The 19,320-nt window shown below is 44.0% G+C and overlaps 1 protein-coding gene and 1 long non-coding RNA gene across 9 annotated transcripts in view; one reads left to right on the top strand and one right to left on the bottom strand.

Moving 5' to 3' along the window:
• Positions 1–19,320, top strand: part of EML6 (EMAP like 6) — a 174,534-nt gene that overhangs the window by 126,648 nt on the left and 28,566 nt on the right. The window contains exon 29 of one of the 8 annotated variants that reach the window (XR_014218163.1): positions 15,574–15,818. The exons of 5 other annotated variants lie outside the window; for them this stretch is intronic. Coding sequence is in view for 2 of the 3 variants with exons in the window: in XM_082217214.1 (XP_082073340.1) it covers positions 5,832–5,961 (130 nt within the window). In the remaining variant the exon portion in view is untranslated. Of the gene's footprint in view, positions 1–5,831; positions 6,472–15,573; positions 15,819–19,320 lie in introns of those variants that run through there. 2 more of the 8 variants (XM_082217215.1, XM_082217214.1) reach the window with 2 other exon arrangements.
• Positions 6,500–13,988, bottom strand: LOC309529828. Its single transcript, XR_014218498.1, has 2 exons — positions 12,220–13,988; positions 6,500–7,120 (listed from the first exon to the last, which is right to left on the bottom strand). It is a non-coding gene; the product is annotated as an uncharacterized lncRNA (long non-coding RNA).

Raw genomic sequence — 19,320 nt, 5'->3', positions numbered from 1 at the left:
GGAAGGTTTTTTAATATAAAAAAACCTTAGGGTATTTACTTGATGCAAAACCGGTACCTTCATGCTGTTTGAAAGGTAGCCTTTTAATTTTTGTTTGAACACGAGAGGAAGGCAAAACGACAATAGGGTCTGTGGAAAGCAGGCTCAGAAAACAACGAGCCAAAATAATAGGTTTAGCAGAACGTTTTGGGTGCTGCTGTTTGCCACTCCAGTGCTGCTAAGCAGCTGTAAACTGCTTTTGTGTTGAATAAGCGGGGCTTAGAGTTGTTTTGCTTAGCTGGAACAGCACAAAGGATTCAGAGTTTACTCGTGGATCTAGCTGGCACTGTTTCTCCAGGGCTGCAAGAGGCCTCCGCTCTCTGCATTGTTTTTATTTACTGCCTGTGATGTGTGCAGAGCAGTCACTGCTACTCCTTGAATACAGAATACGTGCGATTCCTCTGTCCTCTCCTTCACGTTGGCACCTTCCTTGCCAGCAAAAGGCAGTTAATATGCTGTGGCAGATCTCCATGGAAACACTATCAGCTGGCTCAGAAGGCCCTCTGGTGTAGCAGAGGCACCATAATAGTCACAACATGCTGCTGCTGCTGCTGCTTCCTGTGAGCAACATGGAAATGGGCTCCATTTTTTTCACTTTTAATTTGTACACCGCCTTTCTATCTTACAATACCCAAGGCGGTTTGCAAGCTGAAGGAACAAAGAATGCACACCTTATACCAATCTAATCCAATACAAAAATGTGATAATGAAACGTAACTTTAAAATAAGCAACTTATATCGCATAAAGTAATATTCAACAATCCATTAGAATAGTATTGAATAAAATTAAATATCAGCATATAAAAATTAAACAGAAATCCACTCTTTACAGTTATAATAAATAGTTTCTAAACTTTAATCAATAAAACAACGGCAAGTCACAGTGCATAAAATAATACAATACAAATTGAGAAGCAGAGACTGGAGGGTGGGGCAAGGTGGGTGGAAGGAGGCCTTGCCTGATGAAGTCTCTCCCCTCACAGTCTCCCCTCCATAACTCTGACTCTTCTCCAAACTGCAGACCCAGACTTGACCTCAAACCCCACACTTTTTGTTGGCAATTTGTCCCCCTGGCAGTCCGTACCTGACCAGATTCTTCTTTCAAATGACTGGGACTTTCCTTCTCCTTCCAAGCACACCTGCATGGTGTTGCCTCTCCCTCTCTTCAAATTCCCCCTAATTGTACGATACCTTTGCCATAACCCCTTGGCTCCCCGCCCACAAATGAAAGAAACATTAGATCTTCACAGAACAAATAAGCAGATTGAGTTATGGCGAATGAAGCTGTCCTGTCTGTGCAAGGACTTCCAATTGTGCAATGGAACTTGCCCTCTTTCTCCTCCCTCTTCATGACCCCTCCGTCTGTTCTGGTGTTTTCCCCACTGGAGCAGATTGGCAAGGTGTGGTGGTGGCAGAGGTGCAGGAAGAAGAGACGGGAAGGAAGTTCCATTGCACAAGGGATATTCCTTGCTGGAATGGGATGACTTCGTTGGATGCAACCCACTGTTGCAATATGTTACGTGGCCACGCTGAGAACTCAGGTCTGGCTTGTTCTGTTTTGAAACGTCCTTACTTGCAGATGGTGTTGGAATCAACGCATCGGGCCCTTTCAAGCATTGATCCCTCTAATTGCAAACTTGGATGGTGAGCACCCACAGGAGTTGAACCTGAATGGCATCACTAAGTAGTGAGGAGGAAGCAACAGCATGCTCAAGAGAATCCTGGGATGTGTACAGTTATGAAAAATCATTTTTTAAAAACCTAAAGGATAATAAAATATATATCTACAGATGGCCCAGTAACGACTATGTGTGCTTAGTAGACAGTGTGTATTGAGTGTGGAAAATAAAAATGGAAAGCTGGGTTGCTCTGCTTTGAGCTCTTTGCAGCTTATAGTACTCCAGGAGAAGGATATGGTTGCTGGCTAGTTGGCTGGCAGGAGGAATGCTCCTGTTAGGCGTTGCAATACGCTGCAACATTTTGTTCCAGGTCTCGCTTGTCTTACACTATTGGTACAGTGCATTCTGTGTCCTGGAAATGTCAGCACATCCTAAAATGAAGTGTGTGTTAATCTATTAGCAGAGCCCTTTGCAGTGGCTTGGTTCGCGCAACATGACAAGCCGAACTACGGCTTACTGGGATTGCTCAAATGGGTGGACTCCCCAAGACGCATTTGCAGCTGTTTTACTCCACCCTGTTTTGTTTTTAAAAACACCTGAGCCACACTGAGGCGAGCCAAAGTTTGACTTGGTATGTGATCTGAAGCTGGAATCACGGCTATACTTAGTCCTTGAGAACCACGAGTTGCAGCTAACATTTTTTGCTTGGCTTACCATGCTGTGTGAACCAGGTCAGTGAGACACAGTGAGATCCTTTAATTGAAGCTACTCGTGTATTTCCAAGAAGTCTACTGGAAACTACTAATAATTTCATTTTAAAGCATTTGTACCCCATCACTCTTCAGATAACTTAGGTTGATGTTCATGGTTCCCCTACTATATACCTTTTATCTACAGAAACAATTTTGTGTGGGTTGGTAGCAATTCGATTTTTCTCATAGCAACTGGCCCCAGTTTGCTCCAAAAGGTTTATGGCCAAATCCAGATTTGTCTTCTCTAGGTTTGTCTTCTCCAGATCCAGCTGTCTGCCCACTGTATTGGCTGTCAAAGTCACCAGATTCCTATAAGAAACTACGTTGCACAGAGTAAAATAACAACAAGCCAGCAATGAGCAAGCTGCTACTTGCCTGTGTTGAATGTTTCAGTTTTCAAAAATGAAGGGTTCTAAAAAGTTGTAACATGATTTGGGAATTCAAAAGATATCTTAGTTAAATTAATATGGTTTAGTTTTGCTTGGGAAGTAGTATGTGTGTAAAATTGCATAGAAATCATTAAAATGATTGCGAAGTATTTGCAGTTATATATTAATATTATTATTTAGCATTACCTGGATTTTTCAAAAAAGATAATTCTTTCAAAAAGATAATTCATAAAATTTTATGTGCTTCTTCATCAGATGTAGACTTAACCAAGCTAAATATTGTCCAGTCACTAAAATATTAGCAGATTTGAATTCCTTGCACCCAAAAACGTATTTGTCAGAGCTGTTTAACCTGTTCGGTTTCTGCTTTCGGAAGGAGGGAGTTGTGTTTTGTCACCTTCTTGAAAGAGATTAGTTTCCTCCCAGCCAAGCAACTTCTCTCTTTCCCTGACTTGATGCATTCTATCTTGAAGACCACCCCACGCCCAGGTTCTGGCCTCAAGTCTTAGCCTCCTCTCCCCACACACCACTACAGTCTTGCTTTTCACACCTCTGCAAGCATCTGCCATCTGTATCCACTCCTCTGCTCACCAGCCAATATTTGTATGTGCCACTTATACGGAGGAACACATGCCAATCCTCATAAACCACAGCAGCTGTAGTTCCAGAGCCTGCAGCAGCCATCCAGGCTAGATGCCAAGAATATCTTCCATGTTGTCCCCTGGGGTTTTTAAATGCGGAGTTTCCAGAAGCTGGAAAAGGAGGGAGAGTCTCTCTCTCTCTCTCTCCCCTCCTTCTTACAAACATTAGGAGCATTCAGACAGCTCCAACAATGTAGATTGAAACCACAGTTTCTGCTGCATCTCTTGCCAAAAAGTGTTTGCTGGACCAATAGAAGCCAAGGAGAGGCCACTGGAAGCCTTTGCTGCTGCCATAGTGGACTCTTAGACACGTGGACCAGCTGAGACCAGCTGAGCCTGATCTCCCGCAGGCCTGGAAAACCAGGGGCAACCTTCCGATTATTCTCACGACTTTTTACCTTGCTTTACAGTATGCTCAATTGGCTAACAATACGAGATTGTTGCAACAGCTTACTAAAAATAAAAAAAGCTTTAGCAACAAATCTAAATGGCATTACAATGTCGAGAACCTGCTCGACATCCGAAATAATCAGTCTCACACCAAGATGACTTGAAGAAAAAGCTTTGGCTTTTGCCATACAATGTTTATTGTGTCCAGTGAAAATGATTCATCCTCTCTCCTCCAGCACAGCACTTGTTCTGCCCCGTACCCAACAAAGTAACAATCAAAAGGAATGCAACCTTGCCCTTGCCCACAGACAAAGAGAGTGTTATGCTACGTGAGCCAATCATTTAGGACAACATGAGGTGTTCACGTGCTCATCATGCTCTTAGCAATATCTCGTGCTGTAAAATCACTCTGCAATAATAAGAACTCTGCTCATGCTCTTATGTACAAGCAATCATTTTCCCACATTACAAACCAAACTTATCCAGTAATATTCAATAAAGTTAAATGTAACAGAGACCAATAGATTATTTCAACCGGCCACCAGTTGTTTGAATGCACATTTAGCCTCAGCAACCCCATTATTAAAAAAAAATGCTTTAGGAAGTGTACAGGCTATGGACATCTCCCTAGGTAAGTTATTTCTAGACTCGAGGAGCCACTACCGAAGAGACCCTTCCCTGACCCATAAGGCCTGCTTCAGTTTTTGGTGGCGTCTTCACAGGGCCTCTCTGTCTGGTTGTAGAGTAAGAGAAAAATGACTTGGATCCTCATAGGTCACAGCTATGAGGGCTAGAAATTTCGTGCATTAAAAACAAACCAAATCTACAAGATACCAGCTCTCTCCATCTTCAGCACAATGTGGTTTGTGCGCAGAGGAACCGTATACTTGTGACAAATAGTATTGGCGCCTAGGGGTTGTATTTAATTTTCCAAGCCTTCATAAAACACAGTTTATGAAGCGATGGACGGACGCCAAAGCTCCCCACCACCACAAAGTCTCATGCTGTTTTCAAATCTGCTCTGGAGAGTTGCAGTGGGACCCAAAGCCAACATAGGAAGTGTGCTGAGGAGGACAGGGGAAGAATTTTTTGTCGCACAAGGAGAAATCCTTACACCGAGGGAACCTTAGCCATAGTGCTACATTGAATATGCTCCACAAACACTTGGGTTTTAACCTTAAAACATTCCAGGCTGGGTCATGCTTTTACACCCAAAAAGGAAAAAAAAATGCAGTTGAGTTCCATTACCTGGTCTGAAATATACTCAGAGTCGAGAGTGGATTTAATGCTCTTTATTCAGCTCATAGTGGTGTGGAGGAATGAAAGTCCCCTCAAAGTATCTGCTTTATATACATTATTTACACAATGGGCTGCATGTGATTGGCTAATTCCGGAATTCTCCTGTAGGCCAACCAGGTTGTGGATTCACTTCCATCTGGAACTGGATTGGGCGGCTCCTGCAGACCAATCATACTGCTGCATTGTTTTAGGACCAATCAGACTGCTGCATTCTGAATCCTATTGTTCTAGGACCAATCAGACTGCTGCATTTTGGATCCTATTCAACTCAGTACATAACATGGTCCATTTTGAGGAGTTGATTGAGAATTGTTTTTAAAGAGCTGCTGTTTTGAACCTCATTTCTGCATCCCTAAAACTTCGTAGACCTTGATTCTTCTTTCTCCAAATGTTTTGTTGTTTCCTTCCAATTCAGGGCTTTCCTCTACAACAGAAAGAGAGAAGTGAAATTTGTATTGTAATGATTGTTTTAACAAGGCGGGTCTGGGCATATATATCCTGTGGTGATTTTAGTATGTGCGTTTCATTGAGAAAATTAATGGATGTTTCTCTCTCCTCTCCACCCCCCCCCCCGTTTTTCTTCTTTCCCTTCTCGTTTTGCTATCTCTCCCTCCCCTCCATCTCCTCCTTTCTCGTCCCCTTCCTTCTTTTTCTTGCTCCTCTGATTGGCTCTCCACCCCTTGCTCTGTCTGCTTAATTTAGGAGTGGGGCACTTATCAAAGGAGCCACAGGAACAGTCTCGCGGTGTGGGAGTCCTAAGAGAAGTGCTCCCACACCACGGGACCATTTGGTCAGTAGCGCGACTGTCCCGGACAAGCCAGGGCAATTGTAAGCCATACAGTTTTATATTTAGGACACGAATGAATTGTCCCTTGGATGAGAAAGATATTTATATGCGCCAGACTTGAATCGCTTTAACCAAGCTGGCCATATTGTTGATGGTACTTCTGATGTCTGCAGTTGTTTGATGTTACTGATATGTGGGGCATTGCAAAGCCTTTGCATTTTGCCTATTACTAACAGCTGATTTGTATCCCTTGTTTTAAGCATCCGTCTGTTTTGAATTGCATGGCCGGGTGAACAAATAACCTCTATGATAACCAGTGGGGAAGTGACCCTTAAACAGAAAGTTAATTGCACAAGGCACATTAATTGCTCTGCTCTCCCCCTGATGCCTTTCTCTAATACAGCGGTTCTCAACCTGTGGGTCCCCAGATGTTGTTGGACTACAACTCCCATCATCCCTGAGCTCTGGCCTTGCTAGCTAGGGGTGATGGGAGTTGTAGTTCAGCAACATCTGGGGACCCACAGGTTGAGAAAGGCTGCTCTAATACAACCAACACAGTACGGGCATCCTTTTTTGGCAAGCATGCCTCAACTCAAATATGAAGTATTAAGACAGCGCCTTGCAGAGTATATGCAACCCCACCAACAGTGCTTTGCTGTATCTCTTCTGTTGGTCTACTGTGTCTGAGAAAAAGGGTTGCCTCCTGGGCACTAGCCTGTCTCATGAAAGACCCTTCCATCATTTCCCTGTTCAGACGTTATTATCAGATTTCTTTGTAATCCTTTTATGCTGCATACAAACGATAGGACTGCCGCACCTTCCAGAAGTCGCTTATGCTATTACCAATACTAACTACTAGCTGATATGTGACTTACCTTTCAAAATGACTCCCATTTGTTTTTTTGCATCGCGACTTGAATGCTTGAGACTAACTGGTTTGTGTGAAGTTGGTTCATTTGTGTGTGCAGAAGGTACTTTTAGGAGAAATGCCTAAACTGCTTCATGGATGTTCACACGTTAAGTTTATTTGCTCCTTTCGAAATGCCATCCATGCAGTTTTTGATGGTGACAGAGGACAAAGGGGGAGGGTTTGGGTGCTATGGCAGTGTGCAGCTACTGGAGCTTGGACCAACTCATTTACCCCTTTTGAGGAAGGAATATAATCCAGGGCAAGTCTTGGGCTCTCACACAGCCAACCCCACCCCTGAAGGAAAATATAGAAAGTGAGCCATGCTGTGCTGCTTCATCTGCCCCTGGAGAACATGGAATGTGCCAAGCAGGTGGACAGGAAGTGTCTGTCTATCTGTCTGTCTAGCCCTCTTTACATGAGAGATGCACAGGCTTGATGTTTGCATGGATGAAACACCTGAGCCAGTGTGGTGTAGTGGTTAAGAGCGATGGACTCATAATCTGGTGAACCGGGTTCGATTCCCTGCTCCTCCACATGCAGCTGCTGGGTGACCTTGGGCTAGTCACACTTTTTTGAAGTCTCTCAGCCTCACTCACCTCATAGAGTGTTTGTTGTGGGGGAGGAAGGGAAAGGAGATTGTTAGCCGCTTTGAGACTCCTTCGGGTAGTGATAAAGCGGGATATCAAATCCAAACTCTTCTTCTTCTTCATTTGAGGAGGGCTTTTACCTCCCTATCTCCTTTCTGTTGCTGCTGTGCCATCTATATAAACGGTACCTTACAAAGTTACTGTTCTCAGCTTGAGTTCATATGCAACAGAAGAAGTTAACTATCCTGAAATGAATCCTTGTTTGGGGCACACAACCGTAACTGTAATGCATTGAGAATGGGACTTGGTATGAAAAAAGAAAGTTTGTGCTTCTTGGGTCAGAAGTTCCTTGGATAGGAAATAGTTCTGTAGTCCAAGCTAACTGACTCATTGGGGAAACGAAGCCAGCCATGCTTGCTTCCTTTGTTCTCAGAGTGAGATCCAAAGGACAGCATCTCAACAACTTCAGTGTCTGAAAGTAGATGGAGATGGAGATGTGAGATGGAGACGTCAGAGAGGGTGCAACCTGAGAGTTATCAGTCTAAGCTTCAAAGGAAAGGTCAGCACAGAACTCAAAGGACAAATAGAGTTTAGGAATCTGGAGGTCTCCCACTCTCACTGCCTTGACCACCATGCAAACCTTTCCAAGCAAACTGATCTGTTTCCCGCTTCCAACAGTTGCGTAGGTAATGTAGCCAGCTCAGGATAAGCTAATACTGCAAAATGGACAATGGGAGAACTTAAAGAAGGAACAACCCAGATATTTTCAAGTGTGGGCTGGTAACAAATATTCTGCACTTGCTTCTGCCTGCACAATATGGAAGTTTTTTCAAAACATTCTTGCTGCCATGATCTTGGGGATCCAGCCATTCAGAAGGCCAGCTCCTGCCAAGCCACATTGATTGGCTCAGTACAGAATGAAGTAGCCTGAAATGAGAGCAATTATTGGGAGGGGGGGAGGAAACCCGTTATTTTCTCTATAAAATCCATGATCGCTCCTTGTCAGTGCAAACTCAACTGAGAATTCCAGACAACCACTCCCTCTTGTTCTTTCTCTTGGCAAAATCGTAAGATTGGTGTGTGCACTGATCCCTTAGCTCAGGCAGGTATATACGTACTGAGGACTATAATTCTTCTGACTTCTATCAGGCTGCCTACAGAAATGTTTCATTGTATGCAATAGATACAAGCCAGTGACGTAGTTAGACAGCCTGGCCCAGAATATTGCTTTGTGTTTTTTTGCATTGCTCACAAGACTGTCCGCTATTTGTATTTCAATGCACACCAGAGTACGCTGGAAACGATGAAGAGGCAATGTCCTTCCTTCTTAAAAGCAAAGTCCGCTTGCCCAAAGGGAGATGTAATTAGCTGATGCACTGCAGCAGCCCCACACAGCCAAAGTGCTGGTCATATTTCATTGATCCAATTTACTTATTTAAATTGATAAAATACGGCCAGTAAAGCAATTTGAAAGAGATTCCTCTGCCAGCTACAAATTCCAAAAACAGCCAGCCAGAAGAAATATCTTCCAGATCATCCAAGTTATCAGCAAATTCAGGCAGGAGGTGAAATCTATAAGCAGCCATAAGCTCCCCTGTATTCGCCGATCCTCAAGCATCGTTGAGAGGAGCTCCAAAGTTTCTCCTTCTTGACATAATAATAAAAAAAAACTTTACAGAAGAGAAGACGTTTTGCTTCCATTTTAAATAAACCACAGTTTGGCATGTCATCCAAACCCTCGGGTGATATTAATCTTAACTATGGTTAATTGAATCAAGCCAGCTTCATAAACTGTGGTTTGAAGTTGGCCTCTTTCAACTGGACATGATTAAAATTACCTGAAGTTAATCTGATATTGAAGTGAAATCTTCTGGACTCCTCATTGATGCTATTCCAGAAGAGGCGAGGGAGCCCAAATTCATGATGAGAGCCTAACAGTGCAATCCTATGCCTATTTATTGTTGTTGTTCTTTAGTTGTCTCCGACTCTTTGTGACCCCATGGACCAGAGCACGCCAGGCACTCCTGTCTTCCACTGCCTCCCGCAGTTTGGTCAAACTCATGTTAGTAGCTTTGAGAACACTGTCCAACCATCTCGTCCTCTGTCGTCCCCTTCTCCTTGTGCCCTCCATCTTTCCCAACATCAGGGTCTTTCCCAGGGAGTCTTCTCTTCCCATGAGGTGGCCAAAGCATTGGAGCCTCAGCTTCACGATCTGTCCTTCCAGTGAGCACTCAGGGCTGATTTCCTTCAGAATGGAGAGGTTTGATCTTCTTGCAGTCCATGGGACTCTCAAGAGTCTCTCCAGCACCATTTACTTCATTGACTTTGAAGTAAATAGCGCACTTAGTATTACAATAAAAATGGGCCAGTGGGAAATCTACACCAAAACATATTGGCGTGTGTTTTGGGGAATGTTCAGTACAGTTCCAGCCATGCCCACCCTTTGAGGTAAGTGAGAGAGATGGTGCTGCTGAAATAGCAAGGATCCTAATCTTGCACATCACTGTTTAAGGAGGAGACAAACATCTTGGCTTGAGCAAGCCCATTCATCACTGATCTGCTATGCCAGGATGCACAGCAAAACAATTGGTAGCTTGAAAAGAAAGGTCCCCTAAATCCTCTTCAGCCCTGATTATATTAATCTGCTTTTCTGCTTGCTCATATTTGTAAGTGGAGTCAGAGTGGCACGTGAATGCAGTAAGTAGCATTCCAGGATCAGAACTGTTTTACTGGAGAATTCGTGGTTTCACTATCCTTGGTAAAGCAAGTGTCCGGTGATCAAGTCCCCTCGGGCACTATTTTTTCACCCTTCCTCTTTCAACAAACCTGTCCTCACTTCTGTCTCTAACACAACAAGCTCTCTGCTTTTACTTTTCCTCTCCTACCAAACTGCACTGGTCAATTTGCTATCTTCCCCTCCTTACCTAGCTTGGCATTTTCTGTTTCTCAATCAGGGTTCCGTGGCCTTTAACTTCTAGTAACTCCTCTGGCTGAAACAGCAATGATTTCCCTAAAGAACCTCGAATTAATTAATTCCATGCAGTACAATGTTTATGCATAGCTCGAGCTATTCCTGCTTCAAATATTTTCTTGTAACTTGTGCCTCTTCACTGCTAATTCGACTAAGTCCTACTCAGGTCTCTTTCGATCTACACTTTGAAGGGTGACTCATATGAACATATTTCCCATGATTACTTACTTAGGTTTTGGGGTTTGCAAATCCAGTTTACATTTTAGTTCAGTTCCAGTTTAGTCCCCTGTTGGTTCACCGGATAACCTGGCCCATATGGCTGCTGAGCTGCAATGCTGGCCATTATCTGGGTGCAGTAAAGGTAAAGGGACCCCTGACCATTAGGTCCAGTCGTGACTGACTTTGGGGTTGCGGCGCTCATCTCGCTTTATTGGTCGAGGGAGCCGGCGTACAGCTTCCGGGTCATGTGGCCAGCATGACTAAGCCGCTTCTGGCGAACCAGAGTAGCGCATGGAAATGCTGTTTACCTTCCCGCCAGAGTGGTACCTATTTATCTACTTGCACTTTGACGTGCTTTCGAACTGCTAGGTTGGCAGGAGCAGAGACCGAACAATGAGAGCTCACACCGTCGCAGGGATTCGAACTGCCGACCTTCTGATTGGCAAGCTCTAGGCTCGGTGATTTAAACCACAGCGCCAATCTGGGTGCACTACAACGTAACAAATATTGGGCCAATAACTCTCCCTCTTCCTTGAAGAGTAAGACTCTGGGGTGGCCAGAGTGCCAGGTTTGAGTTTTGTGGTGCTTTACATTTGCAGAACATTGGGAAATTCCTCCGCAATATTTGAGAACGCTTGTAGCTTTCTCTGAGTGTCATTTGTGGCAAACACGCACTTCCTTGTTATGTTACTGCAAAGAAACCGTTAATACTTGTATTATGTTTTAACTTGCTTTCCTTTGGAGGCAGGGAATTGTCAAGTAAGTATAAGCAACAACCAGAGGGGGGAGGGAAATAAAACCCACACAGCTTTCTGTGAATGTACCATTCAGCTTACTAAGATGTTTTAAGGGTGAATATATTCTGCTAACAACCATACAGATTTCACATCCATGGCATTTTATTGTTCAGAATGAAGCGGTTTGGGGGTCACAAGCCAGCTTTCACCAGACTTCCTAGGAGTGTTACATGACTTGTGATGTGGCATTAGTTTTACATCTCTTAGACAAATGTTTGAGGTGCTGTCAGACTGCAAAAGGCATATGTGTGCATATATACATGTTTATGTATATATGAATACACCGAGTATTTGCGCATATATGTGCTGTGCATAGAGAAATATAAAATTTTACAAAATTTTATATGTATGTATACATTTTCAAATTATATCTTGTGTTTCTTCTCCTATATGGCTTATGTCATGGTGAGCAGTGTCTTCCTGGGGTGAAAACAGATGTAACATTCTTAAAAGCAGGTCACGTTGGGTTCTCAAACCCGCAGTAATGAGCCTCGCTTCACAAATTCCATTGCACTCATGCATGTCTTGCAAACAGAAGACTGGCTCAACTCCCCAGGCAGACTGAGCAGCTTCTTTTTAAATAGTATATGCCCTTTATTAAATTTTTATATTCTTCACTTAACAATTTTAAAAGCCACAAACTTTTTTAAAAATAAAACATTTGGAGAGCTGCTCTGGGAGTTATGGAAGAGGTAGGTTGGTGACGGCATAGGCGCTAGCCAATAGGTACCCTGGCACTTGCTTGTTCTTCCCTGGCATGCTAAAAACATGGCCCCCCCACCCACTCCCAACAGCTTGTTCCAGGACAAAATAATGTACCCGTTTGTTTTGAGACAGTGGATGTGCTTGCAGAGCTCTGCTCCCACATTGAGTGTTACATCTGTCTTCACCTTCGCTTTCTCCACAAATCCTGCCTTGCTTTCCCCATAAACTTTATCAGACATCCTTAGGAGGAGAACTGTGGAAATCGGTTCATTTCTAAACTATACTAAAACAGAAAGAAGAGAAAAACTGGTTCGAGAGAAACTTTTGAGTACTTTCCAAATTGTTGCTGCTAAGGCTTCAAATTTCCATGCACACCTTCTGCCCTGATCCTGGCAATTACAAGCACCGCATGTCTGATGCTGTTCATGCAGTTCCAAAGAGTGATAAATGCTGAGGATCATGAACTCTTTGCACTACACATTTAAAGCAGTACCATCCCAATTTGAACAATTATGACCTCCCCCAGGAACTTTAATTAGTTAAGGGTGCTGATAGTTGTTTGGAAATGGTAGCACAGCGAGGGGAATAGGGCTTTCCTGAGTTTCTTGGGAAGAGGGATTGATTGTTAAACCACCCTTGAGAAATGTAGCTCTCTGGATGAAATGGGAGTCTCCTAACAACTCCCAGTATCCTTAACAAACCGCATTTCCCAGGATTCACTGGGGGAAGCCATGTGCTTTAAATGTAAAGCGTAACCACAGTCAGCTATAATGGGCGGGGGAAGAAGTGGTGCCAAATCCAAACACCTCCTTGTTCCTTTTCTACCTAAAGGTGTGTAAATTATCATTTATGAAAAGCAGTTTCCCCCCACAGACAGTTTTTGGGAGCTGTGCTAGCACAATCCGTGATTGCCACTGCTTCCGGTAGTCCCTTTGCAAAGCAGCTGAATGCTGAGAGTGTTTTGCTTTTGAGAGGGTGACGGAGCATCCTGCCCGTTCTCCTTGACCCCTGGAGAAGGGCAAGGAGGAACATTGCTCCAACCCAGGGGTCAGCAAGGTTTATCTCACCTGGGCTGGTTCACTCCAGCGGAGATCCCTCTGTGAGCCGAATTTCTCGCCCGTCCATGATTTTCTGCCCCTGCGCAGACACGATTTCCGGCATCTGCGTCTGTGCAGATGTGATTCCTGGTGTCAGCGTCCACGCAGACACAATTTCTGGTGTCTGCGTCTGCGCAGACATGATTTCCAGTGTCTGCGCATGCACAGACACAGTTTCCTGCGCCGCGGAAGTGAGTCCCTACGCTGCATTGCGCCGGTTTAGTGCAGCACGCAGGGACTCACTGAGTAGGCAGCGCGGTTCAGGGGCGGCTCGTGGGCCAGTTAAACGACCCCCGTGGGCCTCTTGTGGCCCATGGGCCTTAGGTTGCCGACCCCTGCTCCAACCCATGGACATTTCTATTGATAGTGGCTGGGCTACTCAGTGTTGGAGCGGCAGGCAGGTTCCTTACTGCTCCTGTGGAAATGGATGTTAGAGAAGATATTCAGACACAGCATTGCCTCTTGGCCCTGGTGATCCCTGTGCCTAGAATGATGTAAGTCCCACTGTGCCCAACAGAGCTTACTCTGGGGTACGTGTGCATAGGATCGCTGTGTTACAGCACCGTCTTATATATGCTCACTCGGAAGTAACTCTCATTGGGTTCAATGGGGCTTACTCCCAGGTTAGTGGGCAGAGGAACACAGCCTTAAATCACTTTTCATACAATGCTTTTTCCTATTTCCCCCCTGCAGAGTGGGAGTGGGGTGAGGAATCCTTCAGTTCTTCACCCCTTTTGGAAATTGCTCCTGAGACACGAGTTGCTGGTTTTCACTTACCGTATTTTTCCATGTATAAGGCTAGTTTTCCCCCCCAAAAAATAATGTCAAAAATTAAGGTAAAGGTAAAGGTACCCCTGCCCGAACGGGCCAGTCTTGACAGACTCTGGGGTTTGTGCGCCCATCTCACATCTATTGGCCGGGGGCCAGCGCTGTCCGAAGACACTTCCGGGTCACGTGGCCAGCGTGACAACGCTGCTCTGGCGAGCCAGAGCCGCACACGGAACGCCGTTTACCTTCCCGCTGGTAAGCGGTACCTATTTATCTACTTGCCCCCGGGGGTGCTTTCGAACTGCTAGGTGGGCAGGCGCTGGGACCGAGCAGCGGGAGCGCACCCCGCCGCGGGGATTCGAACCGCCGACCTCTCGATCGGCAAGCCCTAGGCGCTGAGGCTTTAGCCCACAGCGCCACCCGCGTCCCATAATGTCAAAAATTAGGGGGCGTCTTATACACAGAAAGTGCCAAGGGTGGAGTGGCGATTGGTTGTTGCTGCAAAAATAGGGGGCGTCTTATACATGGGGGCCTCTTATAGATGGGAAAATACGGTAATTCTAGTAGAATTAGAAGATTATACAATGCTAGCTTAAAGGAGTGATTGGACTACATTTCAACCCAAAAGCTTATTGAATTGCCACTTCAGCCTTGCAGAATTTACTAGCCTTGCATGACAAGGGAGAAGGCAGCTGTCTAGGGTGGTGGAGCACTTTGTACCCTTTGTTTAAGGAATCTCTTAAAAACGAAACGGACTGGGCGTTTGGAGTCAACGGCAGCTGTACACCAAGAGCTTAGCCACACCTATGCTCTTCAACGTTCGTTGCTCCCATTTCAAGCCAAAGAGCAGGTTTCCCTGGTAAAGGGGCAGGGCAGTGGGGAAACTTTGTGCTTTCTTGACATGGGACAAGTGGAAGTGCAGACGAGCCCTAACTCTCTACAGCCACCCCACCCCTCTAAAGTGAAACTTCACAGACAGAGCCTTCGGATCAACATAATGCAGAAAACATGTCCTATCCTACACTCTCCTTCCACTGCAACACTACAGGCCGGTGAAGCGGCGAATCTGGTATTTCTTAGGACAGCCTTTCCCCAACTTGGCACCTTCCAGATTATTTTGGACTACAACTCCTTTCAGCCCCAGACAGCATGGTGGTAGCTGATAGGAGTTGTAGTCTGAAACATCTGGAGAGCATCGGGATAGGGGAAAGTTGCCTTTGGAAGGGAACGAGGAGCCACTTCAAATATTACATATTTAGGTGTGCATTCAAAATATTTTTTTCAATGTGCACCTCAAATAGACACAGGGAGATGTGACAAATTTGTGTTTGCAAGCGCTTATATCGCACAGGAACACTCTTCGAGGAGTTGTGATTCTCTGCAGTTTCCTGCTGAGTGTCAGCTCCATGGCAAACCGGTTTTATATATGATGCTTTAGAGCAAAAAAGCAAACAAACTATCCATCTATTGTTTGAAGCTGTTGCTATACTCTGGACTTCTCTTTAGGTGTGCAAGATGCCAAAAGACTTTTTTGCAGAGCTGTCTGGAGTACGTGGGGAGCACTGACAAAGCTTCCTCTCTCTCTTTTCTCCTTGTCTTGTAGGATCTTTAGTGCAGACTTTGCCCCACGATGTCAGGGTATGATCTTTCTGAATATGCGGACTGGTGCACTCTTTTAATTTCTGTTTTAGTTCTTGCTGGCATGCTTGAATAGCATGGCCTCACAGGAATGACCGGTCAGTTCAAAAAGAGGCTTGTGCATGAATGTCTATAATGGCCTCACTCTGTTTCTCTGAACTGTACTAAGTTTCTCACTTGGCTTTATTTGCTGCTTACAAGGGGATCAAGGTAACTCTTTTCAGTGTTGAAGTGTTTTGCTCATGCTTAAACTGAACATACTTACCTACCTGAGTTGTGGTCGTTTGGTTTGCCGCTATTTCCTCAATAACTTTGCTGCAACTTTTTATAGCTAAATAATGTGAGACGGTCAGTATGAGCTGTCGTCTTTGTGACGACCTGTATTTTTAAAAGTCTGCTTCCAAGGTCATTGATACATATTTCTGTACCTCCATTATGATTGTCATTTGACTGCAGCCTTCTCCAACCTGATGTCTTGCAAGATGTCTTGGATGACAAGTCCCAATGGTGAAAACATCTTGATGACATCAAGCTGGGGAAGGCTGTTCCAGTGGATTTATTTATTTTACTATAATATGCTTGGCATTCCTCCAAAGATAATAATTGATCTACAGTGGTGCCTCGCAAGACGAAATTAATTCGTTCCGCAAGTTTTGACGTCTAGCGAAACGTTTTCGTCTTGCGAAGCAAGCCCATTGGGAAATTCGTCTTGCGAGGCAAATCGAAAACGGAAAAACCTTTCGTCTAGCAAGTTTTTTGTCTTGCGAGGCATTCGTCTTGCGAGGTACCACTGTATTGTATATTTCATTCAGTGCATTGGGAAAGACATATTAGACCTTGGTGATATATATATATATATATATATTTGCTTTCGTAGATTTTCACGGGTACAGGAATGCAGGTTTTGGTGTCTTCGGGTGTCTTCCCGTGTAAGAGTCGGGGTGTCTGGGCGACCTATGGGATCACCCCTCTCACCGGTCATCGCAAATTTGTACATGGAACACTTTGAAACCAATGCTTTAGACAAGTCAGAACACAAACCCAAACTTTGGCTCAGATATGTTGACGACACCTTTGTAATTTGGCCACACGGGAAAGAAAAACTAGATAGCTTCCTCACACATCTCAACAGCCTACACCCCAAAATACAATTCACTATGGAAATAGAAGACAACAACCAACTCCCCTTTCTTGACGTCCTAATCTACAAAAAACCTGATGGCTCCCTAGGACACACTATCTACCGGAAAAAAACACACACCAACCGCTACTTACATGCACAATCACACCACCACCCTGCACAAATAAACTCCGTAGCCAAGACTCTCATCTCCAGAACCAAACGCCTGGCTGACAAAGACCACTTGACAACTGAGTTACAGAATCTCTCAAATGTGTTAATCGCCAATGGATACCAGAAAAACAAGGTTGATTGGTGACGGCGTTCAACCACACCAGACCCAAACCCAGACCCTCTCCACAGACACATTACAGACTCCATCCAGTAGCCAAACTATAGTGGCACCTCCGGATGCTGCACCCCCCTGCAATCCCTACACAGATCTGGCTGGCACAAGGCACAAAATTACAGCTCGCCCCTATACACGAAGCCAAGCCAGAGCACAACTAAATGCAGCACAGCCATCTTCTCAGAAAAACTCTTCACAAGCTCAAGAGGTCAAGACACGAGAGCTTTAGCAACTAATCTACACTTAATGACCCACCCAGTGGTATTCAGAATATCACTCATGAAATCACTCAAGATATCCCTCAAGTAATTAAGGAACAAAAGAAGAAAAGACACACTAATCTAGGAACTTCCTCTCTGCCCAGAACGTTGGAGGCTATACACCACACCCCTCAACAGTATTTATAGGAACTCAAACACCAGATTCTGCTCTGTTCCAGTAACAAGAAGCCGAAAGCACCAGCCTGAAGATGACGAGTGAGACCTCGTCGAAACGTCGCCCAGACACCCCGACTCTTACACGGGAAGACACCCGAAGACACCAAAACCTGCATTCCTGTACCCGTGAAAATCTACGAAAGCATATATATATATATATATATATATATATATATATATATATATTCTGTTTTACAATTTAAAGTACTTATTTTTACATCCTTAAGATATCAATGACTTCCCCTCTTCTCTTTCCATGGTTCATTTTGCATATCACAAATCCCTGCATATTTTACAAAAACTATACCATTCAGTATTCCATTATTACATCCATCAAAACTTACTTACAATTTTGAGTTTATATTAATGCTGCCAGCGTTTTCAAGACCTTGGTCTTAATATCAAAAAGTTATTGCAAGCCATGAAATGTCTTCCGTGTACATTTGTGTCTTAGCAAGTTTTTGTATGGGTGTGCTTGAATAACTAAACCTAACAATGAAATATCCTCTTTTTTTAATTAAAAAAAAATGCTCACAATGAAACTCATGTTTTCATGGCTGCTCACAGTGTACTTGAATGGCTATATTACAGGGGTGGGGGCAAAGGGATCATAAACCCCTTACCTTTTGTGACAGTACTCTCCATTACTCTTTTTAAGAAGACTACAGGAGAGTGATAATTTTACTAAAACTGGAAGGAGTCAAGTGGTAAGACTTAATCATGTCATTATGCACCCCCCATTTTTGCTGCCATAATTTGAGCACCGTGTGCAACAACCCTGTGGTTAGAAAGTTATGCTCCTAAAAAGTTGTTCTCAAACTACTTCTTGAAGTTCAAGAAACCAGGGCTCTTTAACAGGTCACACTGAAGGCCAAAAAGAAATAAAGAGGCCTCTTATTAGCAAGAGTATTCTAATTCTTCTTTGTGCTTAAGATTACAAAGACCCAATCTGTGCAGGGGTCTTCCACCGTCTTCAAGATGGGTGTTAATTATGGGATCGGTGCTTCTCATTGCATGCACGTTTTTTGCAATCCAATGTGGACTCTGCAAAAAGCATGCATGCAGCGAGTACTAACACCACTGTTACCAAAACACCAGCCCATACCTGCCCCCCAATTTAATCCAGATTCATCCTTTCCAAGGGAAATCAGATAAAGTTTTTTTTTAAAAAAAACCAACACATTGTTGCCAGCATCCTATTTGTGATATCTCAGTGGTTTATTCATAATATTAAGCCCATGTTTGAAAGAACCCGTAGACCTCTATTCCATTTGCATGAAAGAGTAGCAGTATTTATAGAAGCCAGCAATAAGGGCTTTGTATCTGAGAGCTCATTGTATTTGTCTTTTCTGTTCTATTTCCACCACCCCAATAATTATAGTTGTTTACTTTGCAGGCATTAATTGCTACTGCAGTAGAGACAAAGAATTATGAGTCAATGTCTCTGGCTGATCCTTACATAACAAAGCAAAGGAAGAAAATCAGCCAGTTATTATTACCCCCAAACAAATGCTCAGTAAATAACATAGAAAACCGAGCCCTCACTAACAAAAACATTCTGCCTTCGTCTGGCAACCAATCTTTCAGAAAACACAGTCATGTTCTAGGAGGACTCAGAAGTCACTTGGGTCAGATGTCTACAACACACAGCCTTATTAAAAACAAACCACAGAGTCAATAAACGTCGTCAAGTTATATTGCACATGGTAAAATGTTCTTCATGCCTTCTTCGTTTCATACCGAGATGCTGTTTGAATTAGCAGCGCTTGTTTTCATGCTGACAGCTGGGTCCTTGAAAAATCAATC

The sequence above is a fragment of the Podarcis vaucheri genome (assembly GCF_965113315.1).
Source record: "Podarcis vaucheri genome assembly, chromosome: 3".
In the NCBI taxonomy this organism is placed as follows: domain Eukaryota; kingdom Metazoa; phylum Chordata; class Lepidosauria; order Squamata; family Lacertidae; genus Podarcis; species Podarcis vaucheri.
Note: the sequence above shows the minus strand (reverse complement) of the source record. Positions and strands in the feature narration are given on the sequence as shown.